Source organism: Cornus florida, unplaced genomic scaffold, assembly GCF_030987335.1.
Source record: "Cornus florida cultivar Cherokee Brave unplaced genomic scaffold, ASM3098733v1 CherokeeBrave_3.0.0_Hap2_Chr04, whole genome shotgun sequence".
NCBI lineage: Eukaryota > Viridiplantae > Streptophyta > Magnoliopsida > Cornales > Cornaceae > Cornus > Cornus florida.
In genome coordinates, this window is record NW_026775574.1 from 28385393 (window position 1) to 28403830 (window position 18438).

General features: G+C 37.3%; 1 protein-coding gene across 1 annotated transcript; it reads left to right on the plus strand.

The window, feature by feature from the left end:
* The first annotated feature begins 7473 nt into the window (after positions 1 to 7473).
* Positions 7474 to 18156, plus strand: LOC132303065 (type 2 DNA topoisomerase 6 subunit B-like). Its single transcript, XM_059800136.1, has 12 exons — positions 7474 to 7707; positions 7811 to 7919; positions 8623 to 8706; positions 9603 to 9629; positions 10036 to 10144; positions 10228 to 10303; positions 10423 to 10443; positions 13232 to 13428; positions 14746 to 14893; positions 16320 to 16512; positions 16656 to 16786; positions 17648 to 18156. Exons 1-12 carry the CDS (start codon positions 7672 to 7674, stop codon positions 17951 to 17953), a joined length of 1437 nt encoding a protein of 478 aa, XP_059656119.1. The 5' UTR covers positions 7474 to 7671; the 3' UTR covers positions 17954 to 18156.
* Positions 18157 to 18438: the final 282 nt, after the last annotated feature.

The window sequence follows — 18438 nt, forward strand, 5'->3', positions numbered from 1 at the left end:
TATTTAGACCTATTGTATCGACAACTTTCAGAAGGGGGTAAAGCACTCTATTTTCTCAGATCTCTCAAAGGTATATGTGCGTTAATCATCAATCAGGTACGAGCCTAAATTCCCTATTTAATTAATTGTAATATTCTTGATTTCTACATGTGAATTATTTATTTAAACCCAACATCTTCACCCCTTTCGGCAGAGGCATTTGTTTTGCGGGAGGCTTTGCTTTGGGTTAGGGATTTTAGTTTCCTTCGTTGTATGTGAAAACTGATTCTCTAGTGTTATATGAGGATGTGCGGAGAGATTTGTCCTGCAACCATTTTTTTCCTTGGTGTCTAATATTCACCAGTTTTTGAATGATTCTCATGTTGTTAGGATTGCTCATGTGCGTCGTGATGCAAATACGCTAGCTTATGATGTTGCAAAGCTTTCACTTGCTCAGCATTTTCTTTTTAGTCAGGTGTTCCATGGTTTGTCTGCTCAATAGGGTGGTTAGGTGTTGTTTTGGTGGGCAAGTTTCCTTCTTTTTTTTTTTTCTTTTTTTTTTTCTGGCTTGCTTTGTTTTTGTTTGCCTTGTCAAAAAATAAATAATAATAATAATAATAATAAAAATAGTACCCTAAAATAATAATAATAATAATAAAATAAATAAGTTAATTAAGGCCACCTGGTGGTTAGAATATAATTAAAGATAGCAAAATCCATGCGTTTTCTTGTTTTGAACTCTTTTAGGCTAATGCATTCCAAATATATATAGATATACTTTTAGGCTAATATAATATAACATATTTCAAAACTACTTCTATGATAAAATATAACACATTTCAAAATTACTTCTATGACTTTATTCTTTTTGTGTTCTATTTATTTTTTACTAATAAGACTCCTATCCTCTTAAAATTTAACAAGGTGTTGCAAACATTCAATATACACACACACACACACATACTATATTTACACACACGTGTTTTTAGTGTAATTTTAAAGAGAGAAAGAGGGAAAGATAAGTTTTTATTTTTCTATGAATATATTTTTAGGAAATGATTTTTTAAGTAGAGAAAAAAAAAATTTCTATTTATATTTATATGAGATCAATTAAGGTCAGAATATTTGTTTTTGGTCAATTCATATGAGATTAAGACAAGATAATGATAATGAGAAAAAAATAATTATGTTTTCGGTCTTTTGTGATTAATTGTTATATTTATATTTTTGGTTTGTGAATATAGACATATGAATAGAATGAAATGATTAATTGGAAGTATTAATCAACACAAATCATTGTAAAAACAAGATTCATATATAAATTAAGTGTCAAAAATACATTACAACATAAATCCCCTCAAAATACAAAACATTAAGGTCCAGAAGGCATGCTTAGGGCTACCTCTAACCCCAAGAAGATGTTTAGCCACTCATTGATGTAGTCATCCAACCCTCAAGGGCCATCTCCATGGTAGAAATGCTCTTCTTCTTGATGGAAACCCTAGAAGAATGGAAGAACCCCCAAAAATAGTGTATGTCTTTCTAAGCTCTAGCCTCCTCTCCAAGATATGTGATATAAGATGTACTGGGATATCAAGATATGTAAAAATGGCTCAAAATCCTTATATAGGAAGCTCAAGTGTGACACCCAATGACCAAGTCTCGTGCATTAGGGTCCCTTCAATGATTGCACCACGAGCCATCTTTTAATGAGCTGGACTCTGTTTTAATTCAGACTTGAGGAGATTCGATCGATTGAATTCTGATGAGATCGATCAAACTGTGGCCAGATCCATCGAAGTTAGGCCAAATCGATCAATCCTTGGCGACGCCTTTTTGGAATACGACAAATCTCTGAGATAGTTTAGGATATTTTGGGATAAAAACAAAAGTGGTAGGTGAGGATAAGATCAAGGAAGTTCGATCGATCTGAAGAAAGTTGGATCGATCGAAGATGGGATTTCTTTAAAGATAAGGACAAGAGGTCTGATCCATCTTGGTGAGGTAAGATCGATCAATGTGAGATCGATCGAAAATATTCCTGATCGATCGAAGTTTGCTGATTTCCACCACTTTGCTTCCTTTTTGCTCCCTTCTTCCATTCAACTTGAGATAACTTCTTTTATGCTCTAATTTGGCTAAATTAGTTTATTTTGGGGATAAGTGCCTAAAAATGCCAATAACATGAAATTAGTTTAAGCTGGGAAAATAAGATAGATAAAGGACCTAAAATGCTCAAGCTTAAGGGGTTTAAATGCGCACTTTTCAGCACTCATCATTGGTCGATCTCCTCAGCGATGATTTTGTTCCTTTCATGGGTGAATCTTCTCTGCTTTTGTTTCACTGGATGGTGGCTCGGGTCCATGTTTAAGCTGTGACAGGCTATCCGTGGGTCAATTCCTGGCATGTCTTAGTGATTCCAAGCGAAGATATCAGCATTCTGCGTTAAGATTTTTGCCAGTTCTTCCTTTTCCTGGGATGATTGGTGTGTCCCTATATAGGTTAGCTTGTGCTCATCCCTTACGACTATCTACACTGCCTCTAGGGGTTCTTTGGTTGGATGCTCCTCTTTTGGCTCTTTACTCTCTTTGGGAGCGAAGGAACCTGGTAATTACTATTTTAACAATTGCTTGCCCTTATCAGTTAGACAAATCGTTGTGTGATAGCACTCCTTTGCTGCTACTTGATCCCCCTAAATATTGATGACCTCTTGACCGTTTGGGCTAACGCACCTCATGACTTGATGTAGAGTTGATGAGACTCCTTCTATACGGTGAAGCCATTCTCAGCCCATTAACAAAATATAGGTTAGATGGATATCCACAATCACAAAGTTCTCTTTCAGAGATCTTTTGGCTACAGTGACTCACAGTGTGATTACGGCTAAGGGCTCCACTCTTTTTCCATCGAACCCTACCAAGGGGTTTCCGGTGGGGCGAATATGATCTAAGGCCAACTTCAGTTGATTAAAAATCCACTTCATTATGATGTTGGCACTGCTGCCAGGATCAATTAGTACTCGTCTGACCAGATAATTGGCCACTAGCCGACTGATTACTAATGGGTCTTTATGTGGATGTTGTACCTTCCTAAGATCTCCCTCATGAAAGGAAACCTGTGTAGGACTAAGTTTGCAGCCGACAACGTTGACTTCACCAATCCTTCCTAACTTATGGGATTACTTGAGCTAAATCCTGTAAGAACTCTCTGGTTGTTCATCCTCTTCCTGACAACCATGAATCGGATTGATTACTCGAACGTGATAGTTATCCGTCACAGCCTTTGGAGTTGGTTTGGTTCACTCAGGTTGCCTTTGTTGTCTTGGGTTAATTAGACAGTCTGCCAATTCGTCTTTCGCCACCAGTGCCTCTACTTGCCTTCTCAGGCTCCTGCAATCATTGGTTAAGTGGCAAAAATCACTATAGAACACACAGTGTTTACTTTGGTATCTCTGTTCCATTGGTTATCTGATCAGTGAAGGGATCTAAAAAATGTTTATACTCTTAGTTTCTTGATACAATCTGGCCAGTGTCACTTTGAGAGGTGTGACCTTTTCAGCTGTTCGGGATTTCTTATCAAGGGCTCTTCCTTCGATGCTCAGGGGATCTCGTTGGACCCTTGACGTGCTCGGTTGTTTTTTCGGTCGGTTCTCCATAGTGACCAGAGTTGCTCTTTGTTGTCTGGTTACTTTATTTTCTTCGAGTCTGATATAGTTTTGCGCTCGTGAATTCAACTCTGACATGTTAGTCGGAGTTTTCTTCACCAGAGAAGAATGAAAACACGAACCTTGCACCATGGCTATCTTGAATGCTTCTATAGCCATATCTTGATTGCAATCTGGAATACCAGAGGACTCCATGTTGAATCCAGTGAGGACCCTTCATCTGCCGAATTATGAAGAGATTGGCAATGGTCTTTTTCTGTTTCTTGTTCCCGCAGTATTGGGGAAGAAACGCGATGCACAGTGATTCAAGGTTTGGGATTGACTTGCATGGGCAATTTTTGAACCATTCTAGGGCTACCCCTATTAAACTGGATGGGAATATTTTGCACATGAACGGATCGTTGTGCGCCTCTAGCGTTATTTCCTGAGTGTAATGGTTTAGGTGCTGGAGAAGGTCTCCAGTTCCATGGAACTTTATGAACTTTGGCATTGTAAATTTCTTGGGTCTCGTAACCCGTTCTATCTCATCCGTAAAATGAGTTTTTACTATTGATGCAGTGAACTCTCTCGCTATATCTCCGAGTGTTTGGGCCTTCAACCCTTTAATTCTTTTATCCATTTCCTTTTGGAGCCTAGCGATGAAATCATTCCCTGATGATGGTTGATCAATAATCGGGACCCATGTTTCTTTTTTACCTGAATCGGCGTTATTTAAGAGTGGGACCTTGGTGGTTCAAGGCCCTCCTATTGTGGAGTTCCCTGGGATGCGGGATTGGCTTGCTGCATCATTGGCATCATCTAGTGTTCCATTGAACTGTTGTCGTGGAACCCTCTGCTGGAGAGAAGGGTTATTGGGACCTGGAGCCAGAGGAGGATCTTCGTTCTGACGCTCGAGTTGAGGGTCGATCGGTGGATCATTCTGCCGAGCATTGCCTCGAAGTCCTTCATTTTCCTGGCGCAGAGTGTTGATTTATGCTACGTTGGCTTCGTGAGCCTGTCTTAGTGTGTTGATCTATTCAGTACTGGCTTCGTTGGCTTGTCGAAGGACGTTAAGTTGCATTTGTATTTCTTCACGCATTTTCTGCATGGTTTCTTATTGTTGTGCTTATGCGGCGTCTGATCCTGTCGCCATTCCAGAATGATGTTGTATAAAAGTGGTAGAAAATAGACTTTTGTATCGAATTCCCACAAACGGTGCCAAAGTGTAAGTGCAATTTCTCACATCCGAGCACTTAAAGAAATAAATCGAAAAGAAATACGCAAAATATAGAGGAGACAACAGATAATTTTGAAGAGAGGAACAATGATGGGAATTCGATGCCTTTTCATTTTTATTCATCCTCTATTTATAATTTTTGTTCAGAGAATTACATGAAGCCATTTTCTGGCATTTTTTTCCAGACGTGGGTATTTATGCTTACTAATCGTGTGCTTATTTCTTTTATGGCAGGCATTATAGTGTTATGGGCTCGCTGAGATTGGGCTGACCATCGGTTTGTTTTATGTCAAGCGGAACTTCCTTTGTTACTCGGGCTGACTTAACATGTGTGTGGTTTTTGTTATTGGCTCCCAATTGATAGTGGGCTTTTGGGTGATTTTTGTTAGCAATGGACTGTTCTTTCATTGCCATGTGGTATGTTATGGTTGGTGGGGATTTTTCCCTCCACATCATCCACGGCTTTTTGGGCACCTCTGGCCGCTGAAGTTATTCAATCTTGGAAGGTCGATGTCTATGCTTCATCAGATCTGGAGTTTCACGACCACTATTCTGTTGATTCATGGCCATGTGGCTATTGGTTGTTTGCTGACCATCTATTCCCCAATCAGAGTTGTGTTTCATCCGGCCGTCACTGCCTATGAGTCGTGGATGGACATTGCCGGACTTAATGGACAGGTTCGTGCATCTCCGGTGTGGATATTTGTTGCTTCTAGCTATGCTTGGTGGGGGTTCTATGTTGCAGACGGTGTTTATAATGATGGCGTTTACGGGGGTGGCAGCACACTGACAATATACTGTTCCGGCGATGTGCGTTGTTCCATCAGCCCTGTTTGTCGCCTCGTGATGTGTGGTGTTTGTTATGGGCCCACCTGTCAAATATTGTAATGATGATCATAATGGTGCGTGGGAAGGAAGCCACTCTAGCAGGTTCTAGTGGGTTAGACTTATTAGTTGTAGTTCCCCTTAATGATGTTTAGTTATCTTGTTTTGTTTGCCATGTAATCTGCAAGCAATGTAATCTTATCTTGTTTGCCAGGATAAAAAAAATAAAAATAAAAATTAAGCATGTTTGTTTGAAAGCAAAGCAAAAAAATAAAAAAAATAAAAATTAAGTTGAGGATGAGGTCACTAGTGTGAAGTAGTAAGTCAACAGAGGTGTGAGTGCTACACTATATCCTTGAACTAGTAATCTGACCGCATTTGTTGGTTGCTTGAGTCCATCGTCTTTGTGCAAATATTCCTAGCAGAGTTGCCAAAATGTGGGGGGTTCTTTAATATAAATTTGCTACAAGTAGCAACGGTGATATCGAAAACACAAAATGAGAAAGATTCAGATAACATAGAATCTGAGGTGGATTGAGAGAGGTGGAAGCACAGGCAAACTTGAGAGAGAGTGTGTGTAAAAATGGCAGTGTAATAATACGCTATTAACTCCCTTGGTAAAGATGTGTGGAGAAACACGAGTGTGAAAGAGTCTTGGAGCTCTCTGTGTGTGGAGGTTGTTTCATTGATCCCCCTTTTTTGCTTTACCCCTTTTGGCCTTAGAACATTTTCTTTTACAGGCCAAGTGAGAGGTTGGGTTTAATTTGTATAGGAGTCAAATAGTAATCTCTTTCAGCAAATCAGGTTGAGTGTTGATTCGACGGACCCTGAACTTCAGCCACCAAACCAAATACCTTATCAAATCCTATATAATCTTGAATAATGTTCCTAACTTAGTTATTCGAGTCTTCAATCTTTTGTTTGAAGTCTACGAATGACGTGTCAGGTGCCATGCAAATTTGACCGTTGACTTTTGAACTATTATTGATGATGTGGCATAGCTACGTGGACTCGACTAAATCCATCCCAGCATTCTTTTTAGAGGTTTTTAGGGCTGAGGAACCCATGTGAGTAAAAAAACTAGATGTGTACTACTTAGATTTTTCTTTTTCTTTTTCCTTTTTTTATTTTTTTTCCCAACATACTTTGGATTAGTAAATTATAACTCTAATTGAAATTTCAAGCTAGAGAGAGAATTTTATATTTCAGATTTACTTGTTGATATTTAGTTCTTATATTTTCTTTTTATCTTTCCAAAAATAAATAAACAATTGAGTAATAAAATGAACTGTTAAATAGAAATTATTTGTTGTTGATATATATCCTTGTTATGTCTTACTCTATTTCAAATGCAAGTATATATATATTTATTCGTAGTTAAGAATAATATATATACTTTTTATAAATCTAACTAAATTATTCTAAAAATGTACCGCTCTCACCCACCAAACACACTCCTGTATCATATAATGTGTAATCAATCTACAACTGTTCTGGTGCCACTTTTACTCTCCAAGTTCACTTACCAATATGTGTTCCTTAGATATAAAATATAAAATTTTATTTTCCTTAATAACAATAATAAAACAATTAATCCACTTCGGATATGCCTAGCAGTTTACTAACTGGACTTTGGAGATTAGCAAGCCCAAGGTGTGGGGTTTGAGTCCCGCAGGGTATTCTTTGTGGCTAGTCTCTGCTATCCTTATAGTGATTTACCCGGTCTGAGTGGGGAAACGCCCTTTCGGGTCTTCGAAAATTAGTCGAATTGTTGAGGGGACTAAGGGTTCCTGCTATCCCAAACACACATGTTAATAAAATAAAAATTAAAAAATAAAATAAAATAGTAATAGGGAGTAATAATTAATATCAGCCAAATACTCAAAATTTATTTTACTCCCCACTGCACTTTTCAAAATAACGCACTATTGCGTCAAAGCAGAGGGTGGCGCGTGATTTATTTCATTTTCGCTCATAGAACGTAGCGATGAATATTTCCTCAGTTCAAAAGCTCTGTCAACATGTGAGTTGCGATCCCTTCATGAACTTTGAATTCATTTTTCAAATCCCTAATTATTTGTTTCATGATTTCATTTATCAAATTGTTCTACATTTTGATTTTACAGTTTATTTGTTCTGCAATTCAAAGATGTCGCAAATCGGACGATCTTTGCAGAATATCTGTAATGCTCAAATCAAATTCATCTTGGGATACTTCTCTTGTTCGAATCTCAAGTATTGATCTCTATATCTATATCTCTCTAAATATTTGCAGACACATATACATATCATGTGTGTGTGTTTGTGTGCGCGCATATATATATATGTGTGTCTTTAAATATTTTTATCATTACTTTTGCCCTAATTTTGCTTGAAAATATTGTCTCAGAATTTAATGTGTCTATAAATTTGCATTTAGTATACGATTCCAAGTTGCTTTTAGTTTTCTGCAATTGTGGAGATTGGAGCATCGCATTGTTATGCTATTTTTTTTTTCTTTTCTAAAATGAAACTAATGGGCCAAATTGGACTAAAGTTAAATTGCTTTTCGTGTTTAAGCAACTAAAATCGATGTTGATTCTATTAATTGTTTTTAATCTGGTGATCTTTCCTTGCCTAAATTGTGTTTGTGGATTTAGCCTTGAGAGCTTCAAATTAATCGTTGAAATCAAGAGGATTGAACATTAGGAAGAAGCTTGTATAAGGTCTTCCTCTTCACAAGAACCACAAGCTCTCCTTATTGACATTGTTTTTACATTCAAACTTTTCCAGACTCTTATCAATTTAATGGTCAATAGGGAGAGCTGCTGGGCTCTTGTAGAGAGAAAGGCCTCTGGCATTGCTCTTTACATTATTAGAAAAATAAAATAAAAAATGAGAAGTTGGGTTTTAATGAGAAAATTCGTAAATGACAGAATGTGTTTTGGTTATTGGCCAGTTTCGGATACGGGTGTGGGAAGTTTCTTGGAAGAGTTTCAGGACTTGAAATGCACTGGGGATCCTGCTTCAACTGAAAAATGGGGTAAGTCAAGGAATTATCCGTTTTTTTCCCTTTCATATTCGTTACATGTAGCTCAAGTTCGAGCTCCACAAGTACTGCTTCTTTAATTTAAACAAGACTGGATGGTTATAAAAAGTGAAGCCTAATGCCTTCTTGGATTCTTATTTTGGATCTAGAAAATTGTTTTACACTAATGGGCAGTTATGGGAATACAAAATTGGAATTTCTATTAACCTAATACCATAAAATGTATAATAAGCCTATAATTTAATTGTTCAAGGCCACTATTCATATAAATTGATACTAAACTCGTCTTCGTAATGACTTTGTACAAAAATCATTGTATGTCCTGCGATGCATTTGAAATGATTTTTTCTTGCTTTTGCAATGCATTTCATTAAATTTTTGGAGATAGTTTTTTCAAGTTTTTGTGAGCAAAAAGCAAATTTTCTTTACTCTTTTTTTTTTCTTAGTTGGTACTCACAGACACATGCCTCCACTGAGGCTCAGACCCCTGACCTCTCTTTGAGAAGTAGAGGCTTGGTACCGCTAGGCCATTGGCCTGTTGGTCAAATTTTCTATACTCTATAAACCAACTTCCACAAAGTGAATTGGACAACTACTTATTTGTCTGATGATAGATCATTTATGTGGAACCAGTACAAACTTTCTTGACCTTTGTAAAGCAGGTAATTGATCAGGCAGTTCAATTTTCAGGATTCTGTCAGAACAAATATCCATCATTTTGATAGTTGGAATTTTAAGCATGCAGATATAATCAAATATTCAAATAAAATTATTAATTTATTTAATATATTTCCCTGCCTTATATGCCAAATGAATTGATATTTAGGGAAATTCTTTCATGCTACCATTTGATGGATTGTTTGACATGTTGCATTGCCATGCACTTGCAGATGGAGTTATTTCTGTCACAACTACCAGTAAGTTCCATTATGTTTTGGTTAAACTTTCTTTGGTTTGATGGAAGATTATGACATTTAAAATTATAAGATTAATTAGCCTTTTCACTGCACAACAAGCTGTCCTGTGGCAATATTGTTCTGTAAATAATAAAAAAAGGGGTGCAGTGCAAGCTTTGTTTGAACATTCTGGTTGACTAGTGTTTGCATCAGCTTTCAACCTTCTCAAACATTTAAATGGAGAATTGTGAGTCAAAGCAGATCCCCTCTAGCCTACTGATTTCAAGGGTTTATCAGAAAATTAGGGTGGTTGGAAACATGAGCACATAGGGTGTCATAATGTTGGCTTGAAATTAAGGAAAAAACCCTTTTTCAGTTTCTTCACCTTTCCTTCATCTTCCTGCTTCATTATGTGTTGATCCTGCAGCCATCTGTGATAATGAGATATATCACTATCGTTTGGATCTCAAAGAAATTGTTTCTGCAAGAAGGATAACAAAGCTACCTTCAAATTCTAAGAATGGTGCAAAGTTTAGGTATGCAGTTTGGCACAATTTTTTCTCATTGATTCTTAGACAATCTCATTGCTAACTTCTTGATTATCTTTTTCTTTGTCCAGTGGGACTGAAGTATCTCTTTCTGCAATGGAAAGTATTGATGATTTACTGGCAGAGATTACTAACTTTTTTCGAAAGGTTTGATGCTTCAGCTCTAATCACTTTTCAAACTTCTAATTTTAATTTTCTTTATTCCTTTAGAAGACTACCTATTTTCCTTATTTACTTAAATTTTTCTATTACAATTGTCTTTGCAGATACTCATATTAAAGATTCCTGTAAGTTCAACCAACTACTTTAAATGCACCATATTTGATATTCATGTTTCTATGTAATTTATTGAATTTGTAAGGGAATTTTCATGACTTTCGTATTTTGAATCAACAGAAATCAAGGTTTTTGACAGACGAGCTGGGACCTCTGTTTACATTTTTCAAATATCTACCTCCTAATTTCTGCTTTTGCTAATGTACACCTGTTGGCATTTGATTCTGTTTACTGTAGTGGTGGAAAATAACAATGCCACTTGAAAGCACTATTTTATGACATCTTTTTTTTTTTTTTTTTTTTTTTTTTTTGTGTGTGCGCGCGCGCGCTGTCAAGGGCCTAGAGATTTGGCGCAGCGGCACGGCCCGTGCGGCACTAAGGCGTTGCTTCGGCTCGCGCAAGCGCCCTGGTCAGCCACCACGACCTGCCCTCCCAATGATACATGCTGACTGGTTTCGACCTGCCATGGTCTCGTCAGGAGAACGGTTCTAGCTCCCGACCAGTTTGTGCAGGAATGGCCAACTCCCTTCTTCATAGTCAAGTCCACGACTAGTGATAAGCATCTCGAACTGAACCGAGTCGACCTGCCTGAACTCTGAAGAGGTACCATCTTGTGGTCCTGTACGCCCCTTCCCTGGAACCATTCTCAGTTAATGAATGTTCTTAGCCAACCAGCATGCGTGTCTTCTATGCTCATGGCGTCGTTAGGAATCACTTCGTGACATTCTCTCCCACCCAAATCCTGCGACACCCTCGTCGCAGTACAGCGCGTGACATTCTTTCCCACCCAAATCCTACGATGCCCTCGTCGCAGTACAGCGCTGACTCCACTGCGTCCAACTTTCCAAAGTCTCTCTCCTCCAAGTGGTATGCTTGCTTGCCCACCATCGCTTCCTTGTACAACCCCTGGTTGAACTCGCCCAATGATAGGGTTTCGTTTCGGGCTAAAGGGACGCCCACTTTTTCGAGACGCAACTCCACGTTATGCCGCCCCCGCGACACCCCGAGCAAACAAGGGCCCTCTGGCTGACTTGATACCCGACCTTCACAACTATTTGCATGCCTCTTGGACTTGCAAGAACTTTGGTGCGCGCGGCCCTCCGGCCATCCGATGCGCGCGGCCCTCCGGCTTTCAAAGGACACATATTCCTGGGGAGATGGAGGCTCTCCTCCAACAACATTGATTGCCCACCGACGCTTTAGTGCACCCATTTCATTCTCAAGACCCCTGGATCGATAAGGGGGCACACCTCTGTGCTTTGCCCCAAGTCCTACTCTAATACCATTTGTTACGGGCCTAGAGATTTGGTGCAGCGGCACGGTCCGTGCGGCACCAAGGCGTTGCTTCGGCTCGCGCAAGCGCCCTGGTCAGCCACCACGACCTGCCCTCCCAAGAATACATGCTGACTGGTTTCGGCCTGCCATGGCCTCGTCAGGGGAACGGCTCCAGCTCCCGATCAGTTTGTGCAGGGATGGCCAACTCCCTTCTTCATAGTCAAGTCCACGACTAACGACAAGCACCTGTAACTGAACCGAGTCGACCTGCCTGAACTCTGAAGAGGTACCATCTTGTGGTCCTGCACGCCCTTTCCCTGGAACCATTCCCAGTCAATGAATGTTCTTAGCCAACCAGCATGCGTGTCTTCTATGCTCATGGCGTCGTTAGGAATCACTTCGTGACAACGCGCTCTCTTGATTATCAAATTATTAAGTAGTGATTTTCCCCTTTTACCATTCAAATATGGGTGGTAAAATGAATATAGGGCACATAGGCAATGTAGCCTACGCATGCTGACATCTCATAGCACACTGTATTTCTTGACACTCATAAATAAAGTTTCAGTAAAGGGGGTCCGAGCCTCCTAGGTATATTCTCCTAAAAAACTACTCCAAAATGGTAAATTTTAACCTTCATATGTGTATTTTCTCCTCAACCAAGTTTTGATTTGATAAATGAACCATGTTTTCTAATATTGACACCCAAGTGGGGAAGGGAGGGAGGGGGCATTTGTCTTTTTCCCGATTCGCATTGTACAAATAAGCACCATCCTCTTGTTATTAAAGTGTAATATATACTTCCATCCTTATTCAGTTGCCATTTTAAACATAAGATATCCATTTCAAGTGCAGGAACCTAGCCGGTAAAATGTCCATGTAGTAGCTTTACTTGTTAAAAGATTTAATTAACTATATTGTATTGACTATGTTGTGATATATTGACTCTTTTGGTCTTTATCTTGCTATTTGGGATTGGACTGTGAATTTTATCTCATAACTTTGCTTTTTCTACGGCCATAAGTTCAAATATTGAGACACTATCTCATCCTTCCTATCTATCTCAACTCAAGTAAAATTTGTTATTGCACTTATCCTAGGCTTAAACTCGTTCTTCCTCAACGATACAGTTATTGGTCTTTATGCAATATTCCTTTTTCTATAACCAGTCTCATCCATTGCAATTTGCTTTCATAATTGATCTTGATCATATACCTTGTGTGAAGCTGCAATAGAAAGAAAACTAGAAGCCATTTGTACTGAATCCCCGAGTTTATTAGATTGACTCCATATTTCTGAAAAACTGGAGAATAGAGTTCACTAACTTGTCTGCTTCTATATTAATTTTTTTTTTTTTTTTTGTTGTGATTTGTGACCCTTGCTGCAACGTTCTAAACTTGTTCTGCTGGTTGCTGCCTTGTACTTTAGTTATCTTGTATAATTTTTTTTCACCCTTTGGTTTTCTGGTTATATGGTTATATGGAAACTGGTGCTGACTAGTTGATATCTATGTTTCTCATGCAGAAGGTTGCAGTTGAACTAGTGGTTGACTGCGGTGACATTCCTGGATCACAATATGAAAATCTTATTCTAGCAAATGAATGCATTCATTTACCTTCTCCTGCATCAAGTATTGATTGTCTCAAGTCAGGCCTCGAAGATTATGTTTTGAAGCATGAAAATATTTTAAATAATATTTGTCACTCTTGCTTCTCAAGTCGGTGAGTTTCAAGTGAAAAGCCAGCGTTCTTCTTATTTGATTAGGTTCAACTTGCATTGACTTTGTGTTGATGATAAATCGACTTGGTTGCTATAATTGCATCACTGGTTGAATATTTCCTGATCTTGAGTGAGAGGAACTCTCATTTTAACTTCATTTGCATCGAGAAAAGTTACACCCTAACATTTGCTTTCTGTTTCACTATGCTATTGTATCCAAGTTTCCCTTCTTGTTCTTGTAGAAAATATATTTTATTCTACAGTATTTTTAGACCATTTCATCATTTAGGCATTTCAAGGCATACTTTTGCACTAAAATGGTATATTGATCATTTGGGAGCTGATAGTACCTTTGAAGATGATCAGGAATTTATTCTAAGGAATCTCCATTGGCAAATGGAATTACCACTTCCACACATTATTAGTTTCACTCTTTGTGTATATATATATATATATCAAAAATTTAACTGATCAACATGAACTGCTGCTCAACTTTTGAAACTGTATATCTTGCCTTATATACCATTGCTTGTAAGCTGTTGTTACATGATTAACTTCTGCCAGATAAACACCTGAACATATAACTAAATCTTGAGAGTAAGTTGTGTTCAATGTTCATCTTTGTGCATCTTGTCTCGATATACCAGCTTATAAAAGCATTTTATTATTCTTTTGGAGAGCAGCTTCCTGACATTAATGCCCAAACATGTAGTGGAAAGTAATATTGGGCGGGAGTTTTACGATGTTGCTTGGTACTAGTAGGCTAGTAGTAGGTAGAATCTTACACTACCCTTGTTTACTAAATGGACTTAATTACAAAGGGGAGGTTATCAATTCAGTCATGTATGCTCTGATATATAGCATTAAAATTTATTATTTAGATTATGGTACATAGATTTGGATATGTGAATTGGGCGTGGGTATGTGTCTAAGACTCTAAGGATCATATTTGTCAAATCCCCAAACTTAAAAACACTGGAACACAACTAAATATTAATAGTATTTAATATTTTTCTTTTATTTTCTAAACACTTAAATCTTTTTGAAGTAAGAATGTAATAAACTGAACATGGTATAAAAGGTGTTTTGAAGTAAGAATGTAATAAAATGAGCATAGTATAAAAAGTTTGCTTATAATTGTACAACAAACGTGAATGATTTGATATGATTGTCAGGTTTATGTCCAATTAGATTTGTCAAACACATACCCCATACCCACATCGAAGCATTGTGTGTCCAATATAGGTACTTTGTCCATTTTTTAGGAGTCCATGTAGCATAAGTTGATGCTTTGAACTTATTATATTCTCATTATGAAGGGAGCATCTTAAGGTTGGAAGTGGAGTCACTTGCTCCCCAGAAAACCATAGACGTAATGGGCAGGTGATGGAAGCTGTGATTATTATCAGTGAATTATCAGATCCAACCACTTCCTCCTGCTTCAGGGCACGTGACGCAAAAACAGAGGTTAGTATTGCGTTATGAAGACATTTTTAGCTTTTAAAATTACTTTAATAAAGTGAATTCTTGTTCATTAAATCATTAGCAGCAACTTTAATACTAGTATATGTTTATTACTTGTACAATGTAGGCTTAGATCTTTTTAATTAACACTAGAAAGTGACATTGGCAATCCGGAAGAATTTATTTGGATGTAAAGGGAATGAAATTGTTGGTTCTATAACAACTCATCATTGTCATATTTTCTATGCAGCTCAAGATGTTAGATATCGACATTTATAAAGAACCAAGTTTAAATACCTAGAGAATCAAAGGCATGCTTAGATTATTAAATACGATGACATGAATATCATGATAAGCCAAGTCACAGAGCAAAATGAAAGCTCGAGTGTGGTTTAGTTTCTCAAGATACCTTAAAAACTGAGGTGTCTATATTAATGGATGAAATATTAGCTATATTTTATGTTTAAGTATGTGTATATTTATATATGTCCATTCCAAGCTCTTAAGCTTGTTTTGTATTAGTAGAAAGTCAAAACTTGACAAGGTGTTTGAGCCAGTTCGACTTCCAGAATCTTGAGTAGGAAATCCATATAACTGCACAAATGGGAGGATATTTTCAGCATCTTTAATAACTAATCCCAAATTTATGAAGCAAGGATTGGAGATTACAAACCAAACTGCCAATAGGAGGACTAAGAAGAGGGCATCTCCCACTAAGGACACAGGTGGATTCGTTTTTAAATGATAATAAACCATCACTTGTTGAATTCTTTTGGATCCTATTTTTGGCTTTAATATTATACCAATAAGTTTTGCAGTCAACTTGTTCTGTTTAACCAGATGTGAGAAAATCCTCATCCTGTCTGGTTGCTTCTTATTATTGTCTCGTATTCCTCAAATCTATAGAAACAAATTGTTGAAATTTAAATCAGAATTGTTTTATTTATTTATTTATTTTTTTAAAAAAACAAAAAATCAGAATTGGTCAGTTATATAAATCTAGTTTGAAATGGGATGGTGAGGTATGGACCGTACGGTATTCAGTAAGCTCTTTATAGATACTCATTTGATGCATTTGGTTTGGTCAACATTGTTTAAGACACATGCATTTCTAACTTGAAGTTTAGAAGGACCCGGTTGATAGTGTGAGTGTTGGAACTGATAACGTGAAGAAAGAAACTGAGAAGCAATGCTGGCCATCATAGGAAGTGGATTTTACTAACATATCTCATGAATGCATGTACTATGACAATCTTCTGTGGTGTTTCTTGGTTTGCACAGACCTATTTTGCTTTTCAAAGTGAAAAGAAAAAAACATTAGTATCATTTTCCCATTTGCTTGCTTATATTCATTTATTATATGTAAATTACATATTTCTTTTATTGATTTAGATGCTAAATTTAGATGATTCACAAAATCTGTTTCTAGGTTTTTTATTTCAAGGACTTCACACTTTGTTCAATTTCCCAATCATCTTTGGACGCATTGACAAGCATTGACTGGAAAAGTTTTGGGTTGACTTTGAGGAGCATTGCTGATCAGGATGGTTGTGCTTTACTTGAATGGGGGAACTTACCACCACATGCCCATATAGATATTGCCCTGCATTGTTACCATAAGCAATATCCATTATTATATCATATACATTATCTATGGTATTGCATGACAATTTCCTTTACAGTTCACATGCATTCTTTTTGGTCACAATTACTACTCTTTAGTGCATATGATTCTTGTCCAAGTGTATTTCTTAACTTGCTGCCAAGGTCATGATACCAGCAGCAACACATAAGACTCAACGTGATCGAAGTTTTACCAAAAAAGCTGTTAAGCTTGCATTGAATGATCTGAAGGAGAAAAATAAAGGTGTTCTTCTCAGTTCACATGCACTCAAGGTAAATCTCTTCCTCGCTCTCTCATATATGACTTAGTAGAAGTTTCTGTTGCAGTTGGTCCTCCAATGAATAATTGGAAGTAAATGTTTATGGTAAACTATATATATGTGTGTGTATATAGTTTATAGTTTTATACTGTTTACTTATTGAGATTAGGATAAAATTATATATCATGGAACAAATATTTAGTGCTGAAATTAGAAACTCAATAAATTAATGCGGCGATTATTGGTTCACACTGTATTAGTAGTTATCAGGATTAGGAAGCAGAACTTGGCATTCTGTGGTCAGTCCTTGTTACATTTTTCAAACCCCACAGAGAAATTTATTCCAGATATGAGTGATAAATGGCATCATGATAGGCAATTATTCAACCTTCAAACATCTTGCTGGTGGTGCATCCAATTTGAAAATTCTAAATTTGTTAAGATTGCGACACGGCAAATTCTTCACAGTTCTTTGAAAAACTATGATTAGATTGGTATTTTGGCATAATTGTTAGTTCAATAAGCAAGTCACATTATTGAACCTTTAGCTCAAGTCGTTTCTCCTCTTCCTCCCATGTGGGAGTTTTTGAGGGTGCAAGGCCCCGTTGGGACAATAGTGAGTGTATGCATCTTCCCTACATAATAGTAATAAAAATAAATAAATAAACAAGTCATGTTGAACACTATATGCCTGATATTGTCTGTGATTCCGTGCTACTAGAAGGATATCTTTTTGATGATCGAGGATTCCTGTTTAGCCACTTGTCTGGAATAGTGTTATACATGAATGATAAACATCTTAAAATTGGAAATGCTTTAACCTGTCAAAATATTCCATTCTACTAGCTGAGGTTCAAGCTGCCTTCATTCTCAGATTTGCAGTTATGCCCCTGATCTTGCAAGAACAGTTGCTGGATTGATCTTGTCTTCCAATGACTTGGACTTCCAAGGAGAATGCTTTTCCATGCTCGGGTTGCAGTTTCAAGAAATAGAAGGAAAAGTTGTTGAAAACTGCATTAAGGAAAGGATTATTTCAGTCATAGAGATGAATGACAGAAAGCCTAGAAAAGGCCGAGAAGATGCACCTGTTCTTTTTGATGATGACTGCTTCCAGGAACCAGACTTACTAGACGAGGAATATGAAGAAGGTGAGGATGCCTTTAGTTCTTTGGATCTATAGTACTATATTTCTATCACGAGTCATATCAACACTATAGATAAGCTATTCCTTTTCATGAATTTTATGCCATATAAATTGTAAATGCTATAGTGATTCACAGGATACTGAAAGAAATAAATGGAGACTTTAATTTGCTGATTTCAAAAAGATTTTCTGAGAATTTCAACCTTCAAACGTTATGAAATGTTTGTGTATGAAGCCTTTTTCTTTCCCTGGTCCTTGCTTTCTGAATTACAAAAGGTTCATATAAGGTTGATTAGTACTCATTACATGAAAGATCATTCTTGGGTATGGTTTAGTTGTTTGCTGGTATAGCTGAACATAGGAGTGCGTCTCCGAGTATTCTCATCATGGGATTTTAGGAATTTTCAAACAGCAGGCAAAGTAGGTCCTGTTATAACAGAGATCACGGATGATTCCTGTTCATTCCTATTCCAGTACCTAACAATTACCAAGTCCATGGCGGGTTCAATGAATTCCGGGTC

Coding starts and splice junctions, on each gene's coding strand:
- LOC132303065 (XM_059800136.1), top strand. CDS start 7,672: ATGAATATTTCCTCAGTTCAAAAGCTCTGTCAACAT. Junction 8,707..9,602: donor TGCTTCAACTGAAAAATGGG/GTAAGTCAAGGA, acceptor ATGCACTTGCAG/ATGGAGTTATTTCTGTCACA. Junction 10,444..13,231: donor TACTCATATTAAAGATTCCT/GTAAGTTCAACC, acceptor TTTCTCATGCAG/AAGGTTGCAGTTGAACTAGT.